Raw genomic sequence first — 18,579 nt, forward strand, 5'->3', positions numbered from 1 at the left:
AACGGTAATCAATGTTTATCGGTAATCAATCAGTCATTAATCGGTAAACAGTATGAGGGTTGTTACACCCACGGGCCACGGGCCAATTTTACACTTCTATCAATGTGAATGTTAACATGTCAATGTGAATATTCGTATTGTCAACAGACCGGGCCCACCCCGGCTCGGGGGCGAGCTTCGGACTGCCCACGAGCCATAGGCCAATTTTACATTCTTACTAAGGTGAATATTAAAATATTAATATTTACAGCTCGCCCCGCCCCGGGCAACGGGCGGGCTTCGGGCTGCCCACGGGCCGCGGACCAATTTTACATTCCTATCAATATGTATGTTAACATGTTAATGTGAATATTCACATTGTAAACGAGCCGAGTCGGGCCCGCATGTGGGTTTCGGGCCGCCTACGGACTGCGGGTCAATTTTATACTCCTATCAACGTGAATGTTAATATGTTAATGTGAATATTCACATTGTCAACGGGCCGGGCCGGTCCCGCCCCGGGCAGCCCACGGGCCACGGGCGGGTTTCGGGTTGCGCCACGGGCCGCGGGCCAATTTTACACTTCTATCAATGTGAATGTTAACATGGCAATGTGAATATTCACATTGTCAACGGACCGAGCCCGCCCCGGCCGGGGGCGATCTTCGTACCACCCACGAGCCACGGGCCAATTTTACATTCTTACCAATGTGAATGTTAAAATTTGAATATTTACATCATAAAATTGCTAACTGTTCAAAAAATATTTGTAAGGGTATCAAAATTAAATATAAAAGTAAAAGAGTCTAAAAAAAGAGTGTAAATCAAGAAAAAAGACTTTATGGAATAAAACTATACATACATGGGACTAAATGGGTTAATAAATTTCTTCATGGACTTTTTAGGTTAAAACACTTCTAAATGAGATTTATCAATAAAAATCTCAAATCATAATCATTTTATTTTTTCTTTCACAAGAGTGAATATAGTCAGAAAATCTATCCCAAATAAAACTTTTTAATCCCCAATTAAAATAGTTAAAAAGTCTAAAATCAATCAATATTCCAAAAGAAGACTTATTTAAAAGTTGTTCACCTTATTTATGAGTTTTAAAATTTTTAATAGAAAGTTGGGCTACTATGAGACCTTAGATTTTAAAAAGTGAGCTTTAATGGTCCATTATTTAAAAGATACTTCCCTCTAGGTTATTTTTCAATGAAGATAGAATCTCAAATTAGAATCGGAATTTTATTAGTAAGGAATTTATTAGTACTAAAATCTATGGAGTATGATTTTGAATGTGTAAATAAAGGGTTTATTTGGAAAGCTAGTTAAAAATTAATTTTTGACTTTTAATTTATTTTATGTTACGTCATCTCACATTTTTTACTCTTAAAAAAAAATAATAAAGTCCAAAAAAAAAAAAGAGTAAAAAAGTCAACTTTTAACTAATTTTTCAAAACACCTTAAAATATAATTATTTTAATTAATTTAAAGTAGTAGGGTCCATATTTTTAGGTGGGGTTATGTTTTTTTGAATATAGGATTTACTGTTTGAATCAATCAAATTCTATTTTGAAATTACATTTACTGAAGTGATTTTTTTCAAAATGCTGATGTTATATGTATGACTTATTTTCAGTAATTTTTTTAGATTAAAAGTTGATAATTAATTTTTTTTTGAAAATTTGTGTTAGACTATTTGTACAAAAATAGTTTAAATAATTTTTTTAAAAAAATTAATTATCTAAAAACTGAGGGAGAGATATTTTTAAGGGAGAGTTTTACTAAGTGGACTTATTGTCTAATAGATTTTATGATAATTAATAACACTTTTTATCATACACTATTAAAAATTTGTGTTAGACTATTTGTCCAATAGATCTTATAAGAATTGATAGCATTTTAAAAATTGTCACAAAAAATGTTACTAATCATAAATTTTAACGATAGTTAAAAAAAATCATCACAAAAAGTCACTAATTTTCAACTTTTAATGGCAATTTAAAAAATTAATTACAGAAAAAAGTCACTAATTATAAATTTTAGCGATAATTTATTAAAATTGTGATAAAAAAGTCACTAATTATCAATTTTTTGTGACATATATAAAAAATTGTCACAAAAAATTATTTTTAGCGACGATTATATTAAGACTTATATTTAATAAAATTTGATAAAAATTAAATCTAACTATTAAAATCTATTAATAATTTACCTTATTTTAAACTTTTGCTCTCTAATTATCAAATTCCAACTCAAAAGAGCAATCCTTCTAACACAAACCCTAAAATAAATAAATAAAAAGTCATAAGCAATCCGCGGTAGAATTAATCCAGTGAAATACATGCAAACAAACACCAATCTTTGAATATATATATATATTTTGTGTATGTGTGTTTTATTTTTTAAGATGTTGCCCCATCTTTATACATTACCCAAAATTGAACTAGATTGTTCTGAAGAAAAGGAGTAGGAGCTAAGTTAGAGGCAAAGCTTAGCTGTTAAAAGGTGACTAACAAAAAGAAGTAAAGGGACACTATTGGTCAAAGCACATTGCAAATTGTTAACTACTTCACGAGGTCTGGTTTGGTGAGTGATTTTTTTAATAAAAAAATTAAATGTTATTAAAAAAATTAATAATTTATATTAAAAAATCAAAAAAAAAAGTTCTCTCTATTTTTTTGTATATTATTTTGTAAAAAGTCAAAATTATTCTAAATATACTAATTTTTTTTCATCATATCTTAGCCAAAAAATTAAAAAATTATTAAAAAAATCTGTTCTCAAACGAAACCTAATTGTCTTCACGAACTTTCTTATTCTTTGTCATTTTTATAAATCATTGTATTTGGGAGAAAATCAAAAGAAATAAGATAAATTCATTATTAAGAATAGAAGATAAGAAATAATTTTTAAAAAAAAATTGTAAATGAATTGAGTTGAATTATAGAACCAAATTACAGGCTTGGTTTGGGAAATAGGTTGGTTTTTGACTTTTTTTTACTAGTCTGGAGCTAAAAAGCCTAGTTTGGGAAAAGCTTCTAGCTTTCTTGGTTTTTTTGAATTTTTTGTGAGAAAAAGAATGTAATGATTATGAGTTGGATGTGATGTTTTGTCTTATTGAGGCATTTTGCTTTTTGTGGCTATTTTAGTCCTAAACCCAATTCCCAAACAATGGCACAGTAAGTTTGTAACAACCCCCATACTGTTTACTGATTAATGACTGCTTGATTACCGATAATCACCGATTACTGTTAAACGAAACGGATAATGACTGATAACTGACTGATAATTGAACTAATTAAAAGTACTGAACTGACTGACTGAAATTGGAAACCGAATTGATTGAGTATACGTTAGTTAAATTGCATTTTATCTGTTGACAGTATGATTATCTGTTCATGTTCATATGCTTAAACTGCTAATTGAAGGCCTTATCGGCGGCCGAATCCGAAACCGATTAGTGTTCTATGACCCTCATAATTTATGTGATTTTATAGTACAATTATCTGAAAATTGATTAGGTATGATTAAATTAGATTAAATAAGCTAATTAAAGAGTTGGACTTAATTACCGAATTGCCACCCTTAGTGGTCCACTCAAATGCACACACTTGAGCCTTGTATACACTTCAATCAGAGCATTTCATCAGCTCATTTCTTGAGCTTAACCGACCAAGAGAGGGAAAGGGAGAGGATTGAGTTCTACCTTGTGAATTGCTTGGAAATTGAAGGAATTGGAACATAGGTTGCAAATTTAGCTTCCTCACCTTGTAACTAAAGCTCTAGGTAAGGAATTCAACCCCTCTTTGTTGTGTTTAAGCTCATTCATGTAAGATTCTTGAGCCTCTAGTGCTTCAAATCTAGAATTGGTTCATTGTTGTTGATTTGGAACTCATTTCATGCATGCATGTTTGTAATGTAGATGTTTGAGTTGTTTTCATGGCAAAAGGTTACATGCATGTCCATCTTTTGGTCATACTCCATGAATTCATCATGTTCTTGTAGAAATGAGCCCATTTGAACAAGCTTTGAAGATTGAATTTGATTTGAATCCATGCATGTTTGCATGTTTTTCATATTTTTGAAAATGGGTTTGAATGTGGTTTTAATTGACTCACCTTTGGGGCTTGAATTCATAAATTGAGCTTTGAAACTTGATATACATTTAATTTAGTTATGTTTTCCAGAATTTGGGCCCAAGAGGTCGAGTTTGGAGTGGTAGAGTGCTTGGTTTGAGCTTGGGAGGCAAATCTGGAAATTCCAGATTTGGCTTCCTCGCTCGAGCGAAGGTTTCCCCGTTCGAGCGAGCACCTTTGTCCAAGGCTCCGCTCGAGCGACCATCGAGCGACCATCGCGCGTAAAATCTCAGCATCCAGTATTTTTACTGTTTTGCAGACCACTCGAGTGAAGGATTTCTCGCTCGAGCGAAGCCTTTGATTTTGGACTTACGCTCGAGCGGAGAAAGTCTCGCTCGAGCGAGGTTCCTATTTTCAGCAAAGTTTGCAAAATGTTTTCTAAGTGTATTTTTGCATCCTCATCCCATCCTAGGCATTCTTAGGCCTAGTTTAAGACATTTAGATGAGGATATTGTTGTAGAACACACCAAGGCAAATTAGGGATTAAATTATGATATTTCCCAACTGTGTAGCTTAGTGTGTGTTCAACCTGTGAACTGTGTAGGGTTGGCAACTGGGGAGACACGCTCTAGCATACTGTAGCCCAGAACTCTGTGAGTAACAATTGTGTAAAGATATGTTCAACTGATATCTTTTGAATACTGAACTGAACTGTTTACTGAACTGGTATTACTGAATGAATGTATGTCCTTTATTTCTGAACTGTACTGTGGCATCCTTAGTACCTACTGTTTACTGTTACTGTTACTGTTACAGAGATCTCTGTCGGTTCCCTCGTGGAACCACTACTGTTTACTGACTGATGGCCATCATTACTGTTCGGTCTTTTAAGACCTACTGTCACTGTTATGCTAATGGATGTACCACATATGACTGTTTACTGTACTGAACAACTGAAATACTGATTGAATTAAACTGTTTTCATTACTGTAAGGACATTCATTCTAAACCCCTTTACGCTTTATGTTATTCACTGGGTTTTAGCTCACTGTTTATATTTATATGTAGGTGCTCAGCCACCAGACCAGAGCTAGGAGCGTGGGTTAGACTCCAGTTTTGTCAAGCCAGCCTTTGTGCCTCACTGCGAGGTTCCGAGTTGCCATGCTATGGCTTGGGGGTGTTTTGTTTGTTTTCCCCCGCCTGTCTTCATACTGTCTAACTGTTCTGTATAGACTGAATGTTTACCGTACTGTTATCAAGGGATTAGGTCCCTGTACTATGTGATTGTAAATTCTGTATAGACTGTACTGTTTGTGTATCTATGTGAATGCATGAAAAATCTTTTTGGCATACAGACTGTCACAGCTCATTGGACATTGTTTAATTACTGTATTGGCTTCCGCCAGGCCCTGTACTCTGTTTTACTGTATTACTGTTAAGCAGGCCTTCGGTAATCTCGGATTACTGGCCGGTTACGGTGCTAAACCCATAGGGCCGGGTTTGGGTCGTGACAAAGTTAGACTTTTTATATTGTATCAAACTACCTGTAATTTATTTAAATTTTACTTTAAAATTTAGAAAAATTTAAGTTGTGTGCAAATTTGACTTATTTTATATAATGAATCAATTTTTAATGAATTTTTAATGAGTTAATTTTAATTTATTTAAATCAATTTTTCTTTTAAATTATAAGTAAAAATTGTACCAAATATTAAACGTACAATTTCCCAAAATAAATATCTATAGTCATTAGTCTTCTTCTGGGAAAAACTAAAATAGTTTGGCTTTTTGGTTTTTTGACTATTTTAGTCTGACTTTTTTAGTCTCGTTTGGTTTTTATTTTTGACTTTTGTAAGAAAAAAAATGTAATAATTACGATTTAGATGTAACATTTTATCTTACTAACTTATGTAGTCAATTTTATTTTTTTTGTGCTTTTTTAACCAAAAACCAAAACGAAAACCAAACATATGTGTAAGAAAAATCGGTTTCACAAGACTTGAGGTTATTGGAAAAACACCAGACCTGTAAATCGGTTTCTCACTAATTGAGGTTATTGGAAAGACACGAGACTTGTAAGAAAAATCATAAGTGGTTTTCATTTTCTATCTATAGTCCCACAAGAAACTTGACAAGGAAGAATTTGTGTAATTTCAAATGTTGGCTATTACCTAAAATAATTGAATATGAAGAAAGAACAATGCAATTCAATTTTCACAACATTACACTAAGGAAAAGTTTTGATAGATCCTTGACAAGGTGTGCTAATAAGGGAACAAATTTCCTTTAATCCTAAATTTAGATTAGATGGTGTCGTTTGGGTCTGGGAGATTTATCACAAGTTTCATTTCGATAATACGTGTTGTTCATTTTGTAAATTCTTTTCGTATATAACACTTTTATAAAAAAAAATTAAGTCGATCTAATAATTGTAGCATGCTCAATTTTTCACGTTTGTTTCCAAAAAAATAAATGATAAATGTATTTTTTAAAATAGACCATGTATTTTTTAAAATAGACCATGTATTTTTTTAGTGACAAATGCTATAAAATAAAGAGATTACGATTATCGGATCAATCTAACTTTTTTTTAGGTCTGATATATACAAAAGACCCTATAAAATAAAAAATTTAGATTATCAAAATAAGACCCGTGATAGGTCTACGAACCGAGACAACACTCTTCAGTCTAGACTAGAGGGAAGCATAGCCCTGCGAATAAAACACACATTTGGATTAGTTTAAAACTGTGGACCTCACAAATTTAAGTGGGTTGATGTACTTTTTAAATATAAAATTCAAAGTTTTGGACCATTGAAATAGTGTCATTTGTAAATAAATTTATTTTTTATTCGACTAGCCTTGGGCTATTTTAAAAAGATAGTTATAATCAATTTTTTAGTCAAAAGTTGATTATAATTAATTTTTTGTTAGAGAAAGAAGTGGGTTATAATCTGAGAAGTGGACTATAACCTATTTTCCAAAAGACTCCCAAAAAATATATAATTAGCTCTTCAAATTTGCTATAATTATATTGATATATTTTTAAGTAAAAATGAAGCAAGCAAAGGTAACACTAATAGTGCGCAAACACATGAATAAAATTAAGGATAAAATACGTATTTGTTATAAAAGATATGCATGAAAATATTGACTAAAGAATGACGGATGAAAGGGTACATAATTATATATGAATCAAAATTTTAAAGGAGCACAACATAATTATATCAAATTTATGTAATTCAATATTTTTTTTTTAAATTGGATAAATTATACTAACATCCTTTGAGGTTTCTGTTTAATACAGATTCTCCTCACGTTTAAAAAATTACACTTACCGCCTATCAGATTAAAATGACATATTTGCCCTTTAACCTTTATACATATAAAATAATAAAATAATATTAATATTTTGTTCATGTTATTTCAAGATAAATAACAATCATCTTTTTTGATTTAACTAATACAAAAAAAAAAATTTACTGATTTTTTTTAAATATTTTAAGTAATTTTTATTTTTATTTTTGTAGATACACCTAATCTAGATATATTTAAGAAGTATAATATTTTGTGATTTTTTTGTTAAATTCACCAAATACAAAAAAATACAAAAATTCAGTAATACTGTAAAAAATGTGAATAACGGTGTTTGATAATACTGTAACAAATGTGGGTGAATAGACAAAAAAGAAAAATGATAGTGGAAATAAAAAAAAAATTCTACTCATATATAAAAATTTATACAAAAAATACCATAAAAATGTTGTGATGGTGATGTTGTTGTAAATATAAATCATGTTTATGGATGTTTTGTTTTACAGTGAAAGGATTAAGTTATATCATTGTATTTGAAAATTTTATATAAAATTTATATTTGTATATCATCATTCAATAAGAATATGTTCGGATAAATTTAATGATTAGAAGTTATATAATGTAATTATGATGATATGAAGAAGAAATAGTAGGTAAAAGGGCAAAAATGGTCATTTAAAGAATTTTACAATATGATATCAGCAATTCATTGGTCAATTTATAATGAGATTACAATGCTCAAGAAGAAAAATATAATTTTTTAAACGTGAAGAGAGAATTTATATTAAACAAAAATTTTAGTTGGTGTCAGTTCAATTTATCTTTTTAAATTTTAAAAGAAATTAGTGTACTTTACCATAAATTAAGGAAGATGGCATTGACATTTAGGGAGGATAGTTCTCCCAACCTCACATTCATTGTCTACCACCACTTCCTTTACTTCACTTTCACCTTAATAATATTTATCAAATATGATGATACTAAAATATTTTAAGTATTTTTTATAATTTTTTTAGATATATTTTACTTAGATATATTTTCCCATTTAATAAGACTTAAGGCTTAGTTTGATTTAGTTTATCTTACTTAGATATATTTAAAAAGTAAAAAATATTTCAAAAAATCAATAAATATATAAAGATATAAAAACTATAGTAAATTTTCAAAAAAAAAATTATATTTTTGATATTTGGAAAAAATTTTAGAGATTTTTTTCACAAATATTATACATTTTAAGTATATTTATGTTAGATGTATATAAAAATTAAAAAAAAAATGCTGATAATATTAAAAAAAAATTCAACAAAAATATAAAAAAATATGAAAAATAAAAAAATTTAATTTCCTAATAGGTAAATCTAAAAATTCGAACCAAACAAACTGAATAACATTAACAGGGGCATGATGGTCATTACGGGCATAGATAGAGTAATATAACCGAAACCGAAAGGCTCATCATCCACCACCACCGACGACTCACGATATAAATCTTGGGCACTGTCTTTCCGGTTACTCTGATTCTCTCTCTCTCTCTCTCTCTCTCTCTCTCTCTACATTCGTATAGAGAGCTCTACGATCGGCGTTACATCACATTTCTCATTACACACAGTGTGTTTTCCCTCGCAATAGGTCAGTTAGATCTGTGCTGCTTTTACGTTATCTTCATATAAACACTTTCTCTTTTCTCTGTAATTTTCTTTCTTGTCAATGCACTGCTTACCATATTCAATTTGATCTGATCTAAACCTTACAAACCTTGGGAAATCTCTGAAACTTGATACCCACATTGAAACTTTACTGATTTTTTCCTTTTTTCTGATCTGGGTTATCCAGATCTGACACAAAAATCACCCAAAACACTCGTCGAAAATGGACTTCTTTGATCAATTCAAGATCTGGGTTTTGTTTGTTTGTTTGATATCTCAATTGGGTCATGGTTTTTATCTTCCGGGTAGTTATCCTCACAAATATGGCATTGGTGATGCCTTATCTGTGAAAGTGAATTCATTGACATCAATTGACACTGAAATACCCTTTAGCTATTATAGTTTGCCCTTTTGTAAGCCCCAAGAGGGTGTCAAGGACAGTGCCGAAAATCTCGGTGAGCTCCTCATGGGGGATAGGATTGAGAATTCCCCATACCGGTTTAAGATGTATGCCAATGGGACAGAGATCTTTCTCTGCAAAACCAATGCCTTATCCGCGGATGAGTTTAAGATCTTGAAGAAGAGGATTGATGAGATGTATCAGGTTAATTTGATTCTTGATAATTTGCCTGCGATTCGTTACACCAAAAAGGAGGGTTTTTACTTGCGTTGGACTGGGTATCCAATTGGTGTTAAGGTTCAAGATATGTATTATGTGTTTAACCATTTGAAATTTACGGTTCTTGTTCACAAGTACGAGGAGCCCAATGTGGCTCGTGTGATGGGTACTGGGGACGCCGTTGAGATGATCCCAACGAATAAGAAGTCTGAATCTGAGGAACCGGGTTACATGGTTGTTGGGTTTGAGGTGGTCCCTTGTAGTTTCCAGCACAATATTGAATCTTTGAAGAACTTGAAAATTTATGATAAATACCCGTCTGCGATTAAGTGCGAATTGGGTGCAGTTGCTATGGCTGTGAAGGAAAACGAGCCTGTCGCCTTTACCTACGAAGTCACATTTGTGGAGAGTGATATCAAATGGCCATCAAGATGGGATGCTTATTTGAAAATGGAAGGAGCAAAAGTCCACTGGTTCTCAATCCTCAACTCTCTAATGGTGATTACATTTTTGGCTGGAATTGTCCTCGTGATCTTTTTGAGGACGGTTAGGCGTGATCTGACTCGTTATGAGGAGCTCGACAAGGAAGCTCAAGCTCAGATGAACGAGGAGTTATCCGGGTGGAAACTTGTCGTAGGTGATGTTTTCCGTGCTCCAACCAATGCTTCGCTTCTATGTGTAATGGTTGGAGATGGGGTTCAGATTCTTGGTATGGCTGTGGTGACCATATTGTTCGCAGCCCTTGGATTCATGTCGCCTGCTTCTCGTGGGGCCCTCCTCACAGGTATGCTGTTTTTCTACTTGATTCTTGGAATTGCAGCCGGTTACGTTGCTGTTCGCCTATGGAGGACAATTGGGTGCGGTGACAAAACAGGATGGGTTTCGGTCTCTTGGCGGGCTGCTTGTTTCTTCCCCGGTATTGCTTTTCTGATTCTAACCACTTTGAATTTCCTTTTGTGGGGTAGTCACAGCACTGGAGCTATTCCAATTTCACTCTTTGTCATTCTCATTTTGCTCTGGTTTTGCATATCGGTTCCCCTTACCTTGATTGGTGGGTACCTTGGGGCAAAAGCACCTCACATCGAATACCCTGTTCGAACCAATCAAATCCCTCGAGAAATCCCAGCCCAAAAATACCCATCTTGGCTCTTAGTCCTCGGGGCTGGCACTCTTCCATTTGGTACACTTTTCATTGAGCTCTTCTTCATCATGTCGAGTATTTGGATGGGTCGTGTGTACTATGTTTTTGGATTTCTCTTAATTGTTATGACGCTTCTCGTGGTGGTTTGTGCCGAGGTTTCTCTTGTTCTTACCTATATGCATCTTTGTGTGGAGGATTGGAAGTGGTGGTGGAAGTCCTTCTTTGCTTCTGGTTCGGTCGCCATATACATATTCCTATACTCTGTGAACTACCTCGTGTTTGATCTCAAGAGCCTGAGCGGACCTGTCTCTGCAACGCTTTACTTGGGATACTCGCTTTTCATGGTTTTGGCAATTATGCTCGCGACAGGCACGGTTGGCTTCCTTTCTTCGTTTTGGTTTGTGCATTACTTGTTCTCCTCGGTGAAGCTAGACTAGAAACTTGACGTCACAAAACCAGGGAACCGAGAATGAAACACAACTTTTCTAATTGTTCTTACATATGTCCTTTTTCTTGAGTTTGTTGTTTCCTAGAAAACTTTTTTTAAAGGTAATATGAATAATATATCATCTATTTTTGGTTTAATTCTTTGTTTGTTGGGAATCCTTAGTTGCATTCTGGGAAGATGGAGAGTGCTTGGTTAATTATAGATGTGATTTGGGGTTTTCAACATGTACTTGGCTCTGTTCAGATCCATATGGATTGGTATCAAAATAGTTGCTTTTCTTGAATTTATGGTTGTTTGTTTGTAGAGTTGTATTGGCTTGAATTGCTTATCCTTCTGGTTTTCAACATGTACTTGGCTTAGAAGATCATGGTGTACAATGCACACACTGCATACTATATGGTAAGTTCTAAAATGGTATTGGTTACTATCTTATTGTGGTGACTTTGATTAGGAGCAAATAGTTTTCAGTCAGGTCTTAAAATAATGTGTTCCGACACATTATAATTGATTATCTTGTTTTATCACTTTTTAAAACAGATGTGTCATTGTCAAATTAATTTTCTTTTTCAAATAAGGAACTATTCGTGTTTAAGTAGGCGATGATATAAAATAGTGAAGAAAATGCAATAATGATATAAAATAGTGACAATGAAAAATGCAATGATGATATAAAATAGTGACAATCTTTCTGATGTATCGAAAAAAATATGTATAATAGTGACAAAAATGCAGTGATGTTTAATATTATTTTTAATCATTATATTGCGCTAATGGATCAGTGTTACAAACCCTCTGATAAATATTTCTGGGTGGATCTCCATCAAGAGAAAGGGAGACAGAGAGCAGATGACTAAACACACCTTGTTTGAAGGTCCCGAAAGAGAAAATTAAATGTGTATGCTTGAAAATGTTAAATGTGCAGTAATTTTGCAGTACCTAAACATAGACAAGCACAAGAAAATGAAGAGGAAAAGAAAAAAAAAAGAAAAAGGAAAGAAAAGGTTTGGCTCCATTGTGTACTCATGTGTATGCTTGAAAATGTGTTTAAGGCATTTTTAGTTGAGTTTTTGGCATTTTTAACTTTTTTAGTCTGAGACTTTTTTAGTCGTTTGGTATTCTTGTTTGGTTTTTTTGACTTTTTGACTTTAGAATGACAAAATTACCCTTAGTATAGAATGACACTTTTTTTACTTTTTGTTTATATATGGGATAATTTAATACATTTGTAATTTTTTTATCTTTTTGTGATTTTATAGTTTTTTTTTTTTTGTCTTCGGTGATTATATACCCTACTACTTGAAAAGAAAAAAGAAGAGGAAAAGAAAAAAAAAAAAAAAAAGAAAAAGAAAAGGTTTGGCTCCATTGTGTACTAATGTGTATGCTTGAAAATATGTTTAAGGCATTTTTAGTTGAGTTTTTGGCTTTTTTAACTTTTTTTAGTCTGAGACTTTTTTAGTCGTTTGATATTTTTGTTTGGTTTTTTTGACTTTTTGACTTTAGAATGACAAAATTACCCTTAGTATAGAATGATGCTTTTTTTACTTTTTGTTTATATATGGGATAATTTAATACTTTTGTAATTTTTTTTATCTTTTTGTGATTTTGTAATTTTTTTTTTTTGTCTTCGGTGATTATATACCCTACAACTTGCAAAGAAAACCAAACCAAGCTTGCCAAACTTCTAGCTTCTCTCTCTAGCCTCCCTCCCTTCCATGGCTATGCAGCCTATGCTCCAGCAGGATTATCAAACTTCTAGCTTCTCAAACCTTGTTTAACTCAAAAAGCATTTTTCATTGGTTTACTAAATGCATTTACCAACTTTGCCTCCCTTTGGGAAGTGGGTTGGCTTTTTACCTTTTTGGTTTTTTTTGCTATTTTAGTCTGGGCTAAAAAGTTTAGTTTGGAAGGACTTTTTGATTTTTTGACTTTTTTGACTTTTTTTGTGAGAGAAGAATGTAATGATTATAGGTTGGATGTGATGTTTTGTTTGTTATGGCTAAAATAGCCTATTTTGTTTTTTGTGACTAAAATAGCCCAAAAAATCTGAAAAAGCCCTTGCCAAACACAGGCTTTTATTTTTGAGAAGTTAGAAAGAAGCTACCAAAAAGGAAAAAGAAAGAGAGAAATGTTATGCGTACACAGTGAATTACAGAAGTTCTCACATGTAGGAAGAGATTTTGCGGTTAGTCCTGTGACTAACATCATGAAACCTTAGCGTTGGAGATATTTTTTATCAAAGAAAATGGTGTCAAAATTTTAAAAGATTTGAATTAAGAATATTTTATTTTATTTTATTTTTATATACTAGTAAAATTTTATCAAGGAAAAATTCTGGCCAATACTTAAAAATAAGAGGGGATTTTGGGATTGATTTTTTTAATTACTTTTTGGAACTCTTCACTTATTTATTTATTTTATTTTATTTTTATATACTAGTAAAATTTTATCAAGGAAGAATTTTGGCCAAAACTTAAAAATAAGAGGAGATTTTGGGATTATTTTTTTAATGACTTTTTGCAACTTTTCACTTTTTTTTCTTTTTTTTTTTATATATATTTTTTTGATGCCCAAAACACCCCAATAAAGGACCCTTAGAATCTATCCTTACAAGCCAAATTGGGGGAAGATAGTTGATCTACCTAAACCGTCGAACTTCCACTTAAATAGTAGGGGATTCGAACCCTGATTAATAAGGAGAGGAACAAACCCCCTTACCAATTAGGATTGGCCCCTTGATGGTGGAACTTTTCACTTTCTAGAGGGATTTTGGGATTGAATTTTTTGTTGGCTTTTTTCATCTTTAGTGATTTTTTTCCCAAAAAAGTTTTACGCCTTCAAGCTCTACTCGACTAGACCAATCGGAAAAGTTTAAAAAAAAGAAAGAAAAAAGAGTTCACTAAAAATCAAAAAATTAAAAAAATAAAAATAATTGACTTTTTTTGATTTTTTTTTTTTTTTAGATTCTTGTACACTAGATACACAAATAAAGGGGAATATAAATGATTTTGACACAAATTTTTTTAAAAAATATAAAAACTAAAAAAGTTCAGGAAAAAAAAACTTCAACTAAATGCCAAATCGACCTTGTTATTTATTATATAGGGACAAACTCCTCTCCCGTTGCAATCGGACTAGAGGATATTGTTGAGCCATGGTGATTGGTGATCCATGATTCGGGCTCATTTCATTGATTCAAAACGTGTAACATGTAGAGTTCGTTTTGTAATAAATTAAGTTAATCAGATATTGATAACCATTTTATATTATATTTGTATCAACAACAATACGTGTTTGGTAACGTTTACGTTTTCAGTTTATATTTACAAAAATTTTATAAACTGATTTTTGTTTATTTTTAGAAAAACATAAACTACAAACGCGTTTGGTAATTGACAAAATGTTTAAAAAAAATTAAAATATAAAAAAGAGTGAGAAATGACAAGTGGTGACAAGTGGCGGCGGAAGACGGTGGTGGAAAGTGGTGACTATGGGTGGTGGGTAGCTGGTGGTGGTGGCGGGTAGCTGGTGGTGGTGGGTGGGTGGGTGGGTGACGGTGGCGGGTGGTGGTGGTGGTAGCAGATGGGTGGTGGTAGGTAGTGGTGGGTGGGTGGTGGTGGTGGGTAGGTGGCAGGTGGTGGTGGTGGTGGGTGGGTCGGTGACGGTGGCGGGTGTAGTGAGTGGGTGGTGGTGGTGGTGGTGGCGGGTGGCGGGTGGTGGGTGGTGGGTGGTGGCAGGTGAGTGGGTGACGGTGGTGGGTGATGGGTGGTATCGAGTGGGTGGTGGTGGTGGTAGTGGCAGGTGGTGGGTGGTGGTGGCAGGTGGGTGGCAGATGGCGGGTGGTGGTGGTAGGTGTGTGGGTAACGGTGGCGGGTGGTAGGTGGTAGTAAGTGGGTGGTGATAGTAGGTGGATGGCGGGTGGGTGGTGGTGGTGGGTGGTGATGGCGGGTGGGTGGGTGGGTGGCAGGTGGCTGGTGGTGGCAGGTGGGTGGCTAGTGGCTGGTGGTGGCGGGTAGTGGGTGGTGAGTGGTGGTGGCAGGTGGTGGTAGGGGTGGGTGGTGGCGGCGGCGGCGGAAGACGGTGGTGGAAAATGGTAGCGGGTGGTTGCTAGTGTTGGGTGGTAAAAATAAAATAAAATTCAAAACTCAAAACGAAAACACATTTTTTGTGTTTTCATTTTTTAGCCAAATTTATAAACTGAGACCATTGATTTATAAATCAAAATTTTTACCAAACAAGTTTTTATTTGAGTTTTTTAAATTTTATAAATATAAACAGAAAACTGAAAACGTAAGTGTTACCAAACGGCACAATTTTCAAAATAAATTATTGACATAAATGTGATTTGATCAAATAGTTATCGATATTCAATCAACTTAATTTTTTACAGAAATAATGTAGTCAACATGCTTTACACATTAAACTATTTGAATTATCAAAATAAATCCGTATTAAAACTTACCATGACCTAATAATACCTCCCAATCCGCCTTAGAGTGAAAAAGAGTCAGCCCTTATTAAATAATATGGATCCTTTATACACACATCGTTTTTATTGTATCATACACCTAAGAAGTAAATAAAACGATGAAATAAATGAATAATAATTTTAAAAAAAAAAATTAAGGGGAAATTACACAAAAAATTCCAAGGTTTAGCACATTTTTCAAATTAAACCCTAGGTTTAAATTATGACAATTTGTACCCCACTATTCCATCCGTGTTGTAATGCGATTTCCCTGTCCATCTCTGTCTCTATTAGTTAACGGAAGACTGATTTGGGCGCCAAAATTACCCTATCTTCACGATTTAGGGCAAAAGACACCCTTCTATTGCGATTTACAACTCCATGCAACCCACCTGGTGATTCAACCTGCAATTGAAGCCACGCATCGACGGAAGACAACAATTTCATAGTTGATTTTCCAAAAAGCTTTGGACTCTGAGACAGAGGTAAGAAATGGGTTTGTTTTTGATTGTTTTATACGAGTTTTCCCCTTTTTTTTTGTCTGCATTGTTGACCTTCTTTTTGTCTCCATTATTGACCTTCTTTTTTTTATTATTCGTTTATGACATTGTTTTTATCTCTATTGTCGGTGCACACTTATTGTTTATTACTTTGTGACATTGCTTTTGTCTTCGACTGTATGCATGCCTCTGTATCATTGAATACATTGTGGTCCTAGGGTCTCCGTTATTTTTGTAGGGTCTTTTGTGTCTGCTTTTCTGTCATATTTTGTCTCCATAGATGGAGAATTGTGGGCCAAGTTGTTTTATATGAGAGTTTTGTTTTTTTAATATGCTTTGTTTTACAAGTGGACCCATAGCTATTGTCATTATTGTGTTTGTTTATGTATGGATGCAGTAATGGTAACTTTTGTTAAAGTTTTGATACACCACAGTGGCTATTTTATTGAGAATGATGAAAGGAGTTGTGTTGGGGGTAATGTGGATGTATTTGATGCAGTTGATGTTGATAAATTATCTGTCCTAGAGATTAGCTGCATGTTGCAGTTGGGTGTTTTTTATTACAAGCATATTTTCTATAGGATTTCCAACAAAAATTTGGTCTTAGGGTTAAGAGTGTTGGCTAATGATGATGATATTAGAGAAATGTATTCTTTGTTGGAAAATACAAATATCTTAGAGCTGTTTATTGAGCATCATAAGCCACGTAATGTAAATATTGCTCATCCTGTGTTATTCCTTACTGATGTGCCTGTGAAAGATGTGGAAAATGATGGAAATTATAACAATAATCACTGTCAAGAGGACTCAAACATTGACATTGATGGCAATGATGACCCATCAGATAGGGATTTCTCAGATAATAATGGTGATGATGATGATAATCGTGATCTTGATGATATCATGTTTGATAGTAATGTTGAGAGAGATGTCAATGAAGAAGGGCTTAAAGAAGGTCATGAGTGTGAAATGAATAATGCAGATTTATCTGAGGAAGAATTGGTTACCCCTACAAGCTCTGATGATGAGGATAATAACAATAGGCCTAAGTACGCTGAATTTAGAGCTAAGGCTGATATGCAAAACATAGAATTCAAACTAAGAATGTTGTTTAGTACTGCAAATAAGTTCAAAGATGCTGTCAAGGAATATTCAGTAAAAGAAGGATATGATGTGAAGTTTATTAAGAGTGAAAAATGAAAGGTTCAAGTGAATTGTAGTGCTGGGTGTGAATGGAGACTGTATGCATCCAAGATGACTAGTGAGAACACTTTGCAAATAAAAACATATCAACCTAAACACTCTTGTTGTAGAACTTACAAGAATAGACAAATGACAGTTTCTTGGTTGGTAGAGAAATATATCCAGAATTTAGGACCACCCTAACATTGAAAGTGAATAAGTTTTAAGAAACTATCAATGAGGATTTTGTTGTAAGTGTGTCAGCAATGAAAACTTATAGAGCCAAAAAAATAGTAATTCAGAAGATTGAGGGAACTAATGCTGAACAATATAGTAAGATATGGAATTATGCAGCTGAGTTTAAAAGAACCAATGAGGGTACTACTATTGACATAAATGTGTAGAGGCCTCAATTGGAAGTTAAACCTAGGTTTCAGAGAATGTATGTATGCCTTAGTGCAATCAAAGGACTTGCAAGGGTGCAGTGAAAGGAAAAACAAGTGGACCTTCTAGAAAATCCTATAGTACTTACTGTAAGTATTCCATTGAATGGAAGTAAATAAACATTATGTTAGTAATAAATAATACATGTTACTAATTACAAACTTCTTTTGCAGACGTTCATGGGCATTAGGACAACTGCATTTTTTGGGGAAAAGGGGAGCAGCCATGCACGAGCTGATGATTGTCAATCTAGGAAAAGGCCATCAACAGTAAATGGTGTTGAAGAAATAACTGATGGGCAACCAAGGAAGATGACAAGATCAGCAGTAACAGACATTGGCGACAAGCAAGCAATGGGCAGCCAATGTAGTGTGAACAAGTGGTTTTGAACACTTTTGTAATTAAAATAGGGTTTTTGCAATATTTACGAGGCTTTAGGAATGTTCGTGGTTTATCTTACCTTACTCACCACTTTTGTAATTAAAATAGGCTTTTGGAACAATTATGCTATACATATGAGTTATGAAACCTTGAACAATCCTTGTATGGTTATTATCCGTCAATAGTTGAATGGTTGAAACCCCAATGTTTGGTGGGCTTGAATTATGTTCTAAGTTCATTCATGAAAATAACAGGTTCTTATGTTTGCTTTGTTGTGATTGTTATGCTTATGTCAAACCAGGTTTCATATGCTTGTATGGTCATCAATTTTGACCATGCTTGTATGGTTAGTATTAGTGTACATGAATGTAGGGACA

At 33.5% G+C, this 18,579-nt stretch overlaps 1 protein-coding gene across 1 annotated transcript; it reads left to right on the plus strand.

Moving 5' to 3' along the window:
• Positions 1-8,796: 8,796 nt before the first annotated feature.
• On the plus strand, positions 8,797-11,513 carry LOC114309922 (Endomembrane protein 70 protein family). Its single transcript, XM_028255793.2, has one exon. The coding sequence runs from the start codon at positions 9,246-9,248 to the stop codon at positions 11,217-11,219; it is 1,974 nt and encodes a 657-aa protein (XP_028111594.2). The 5' UTR covers positions 8,797-9,245; the 3' UTR covers positions 11,220-11,513.
• Positions 11,514-18,579: the final 7,066 nt, after the last annotated feature.

Source organism: Camellia sinensis, chromosome 5 (assembly GCF_055761805.1).
Source record: "Camellia sinensis isolate YWXY chromosome 5, ASM5576180v1, whole genome shotgun sequence".
Lineage (NCBI taxonomy): Eukaryota > Viridiplantae > Streptophyta > Magnoliopsida > Ericales > Theaceae > Camellia > Camellia sinensis.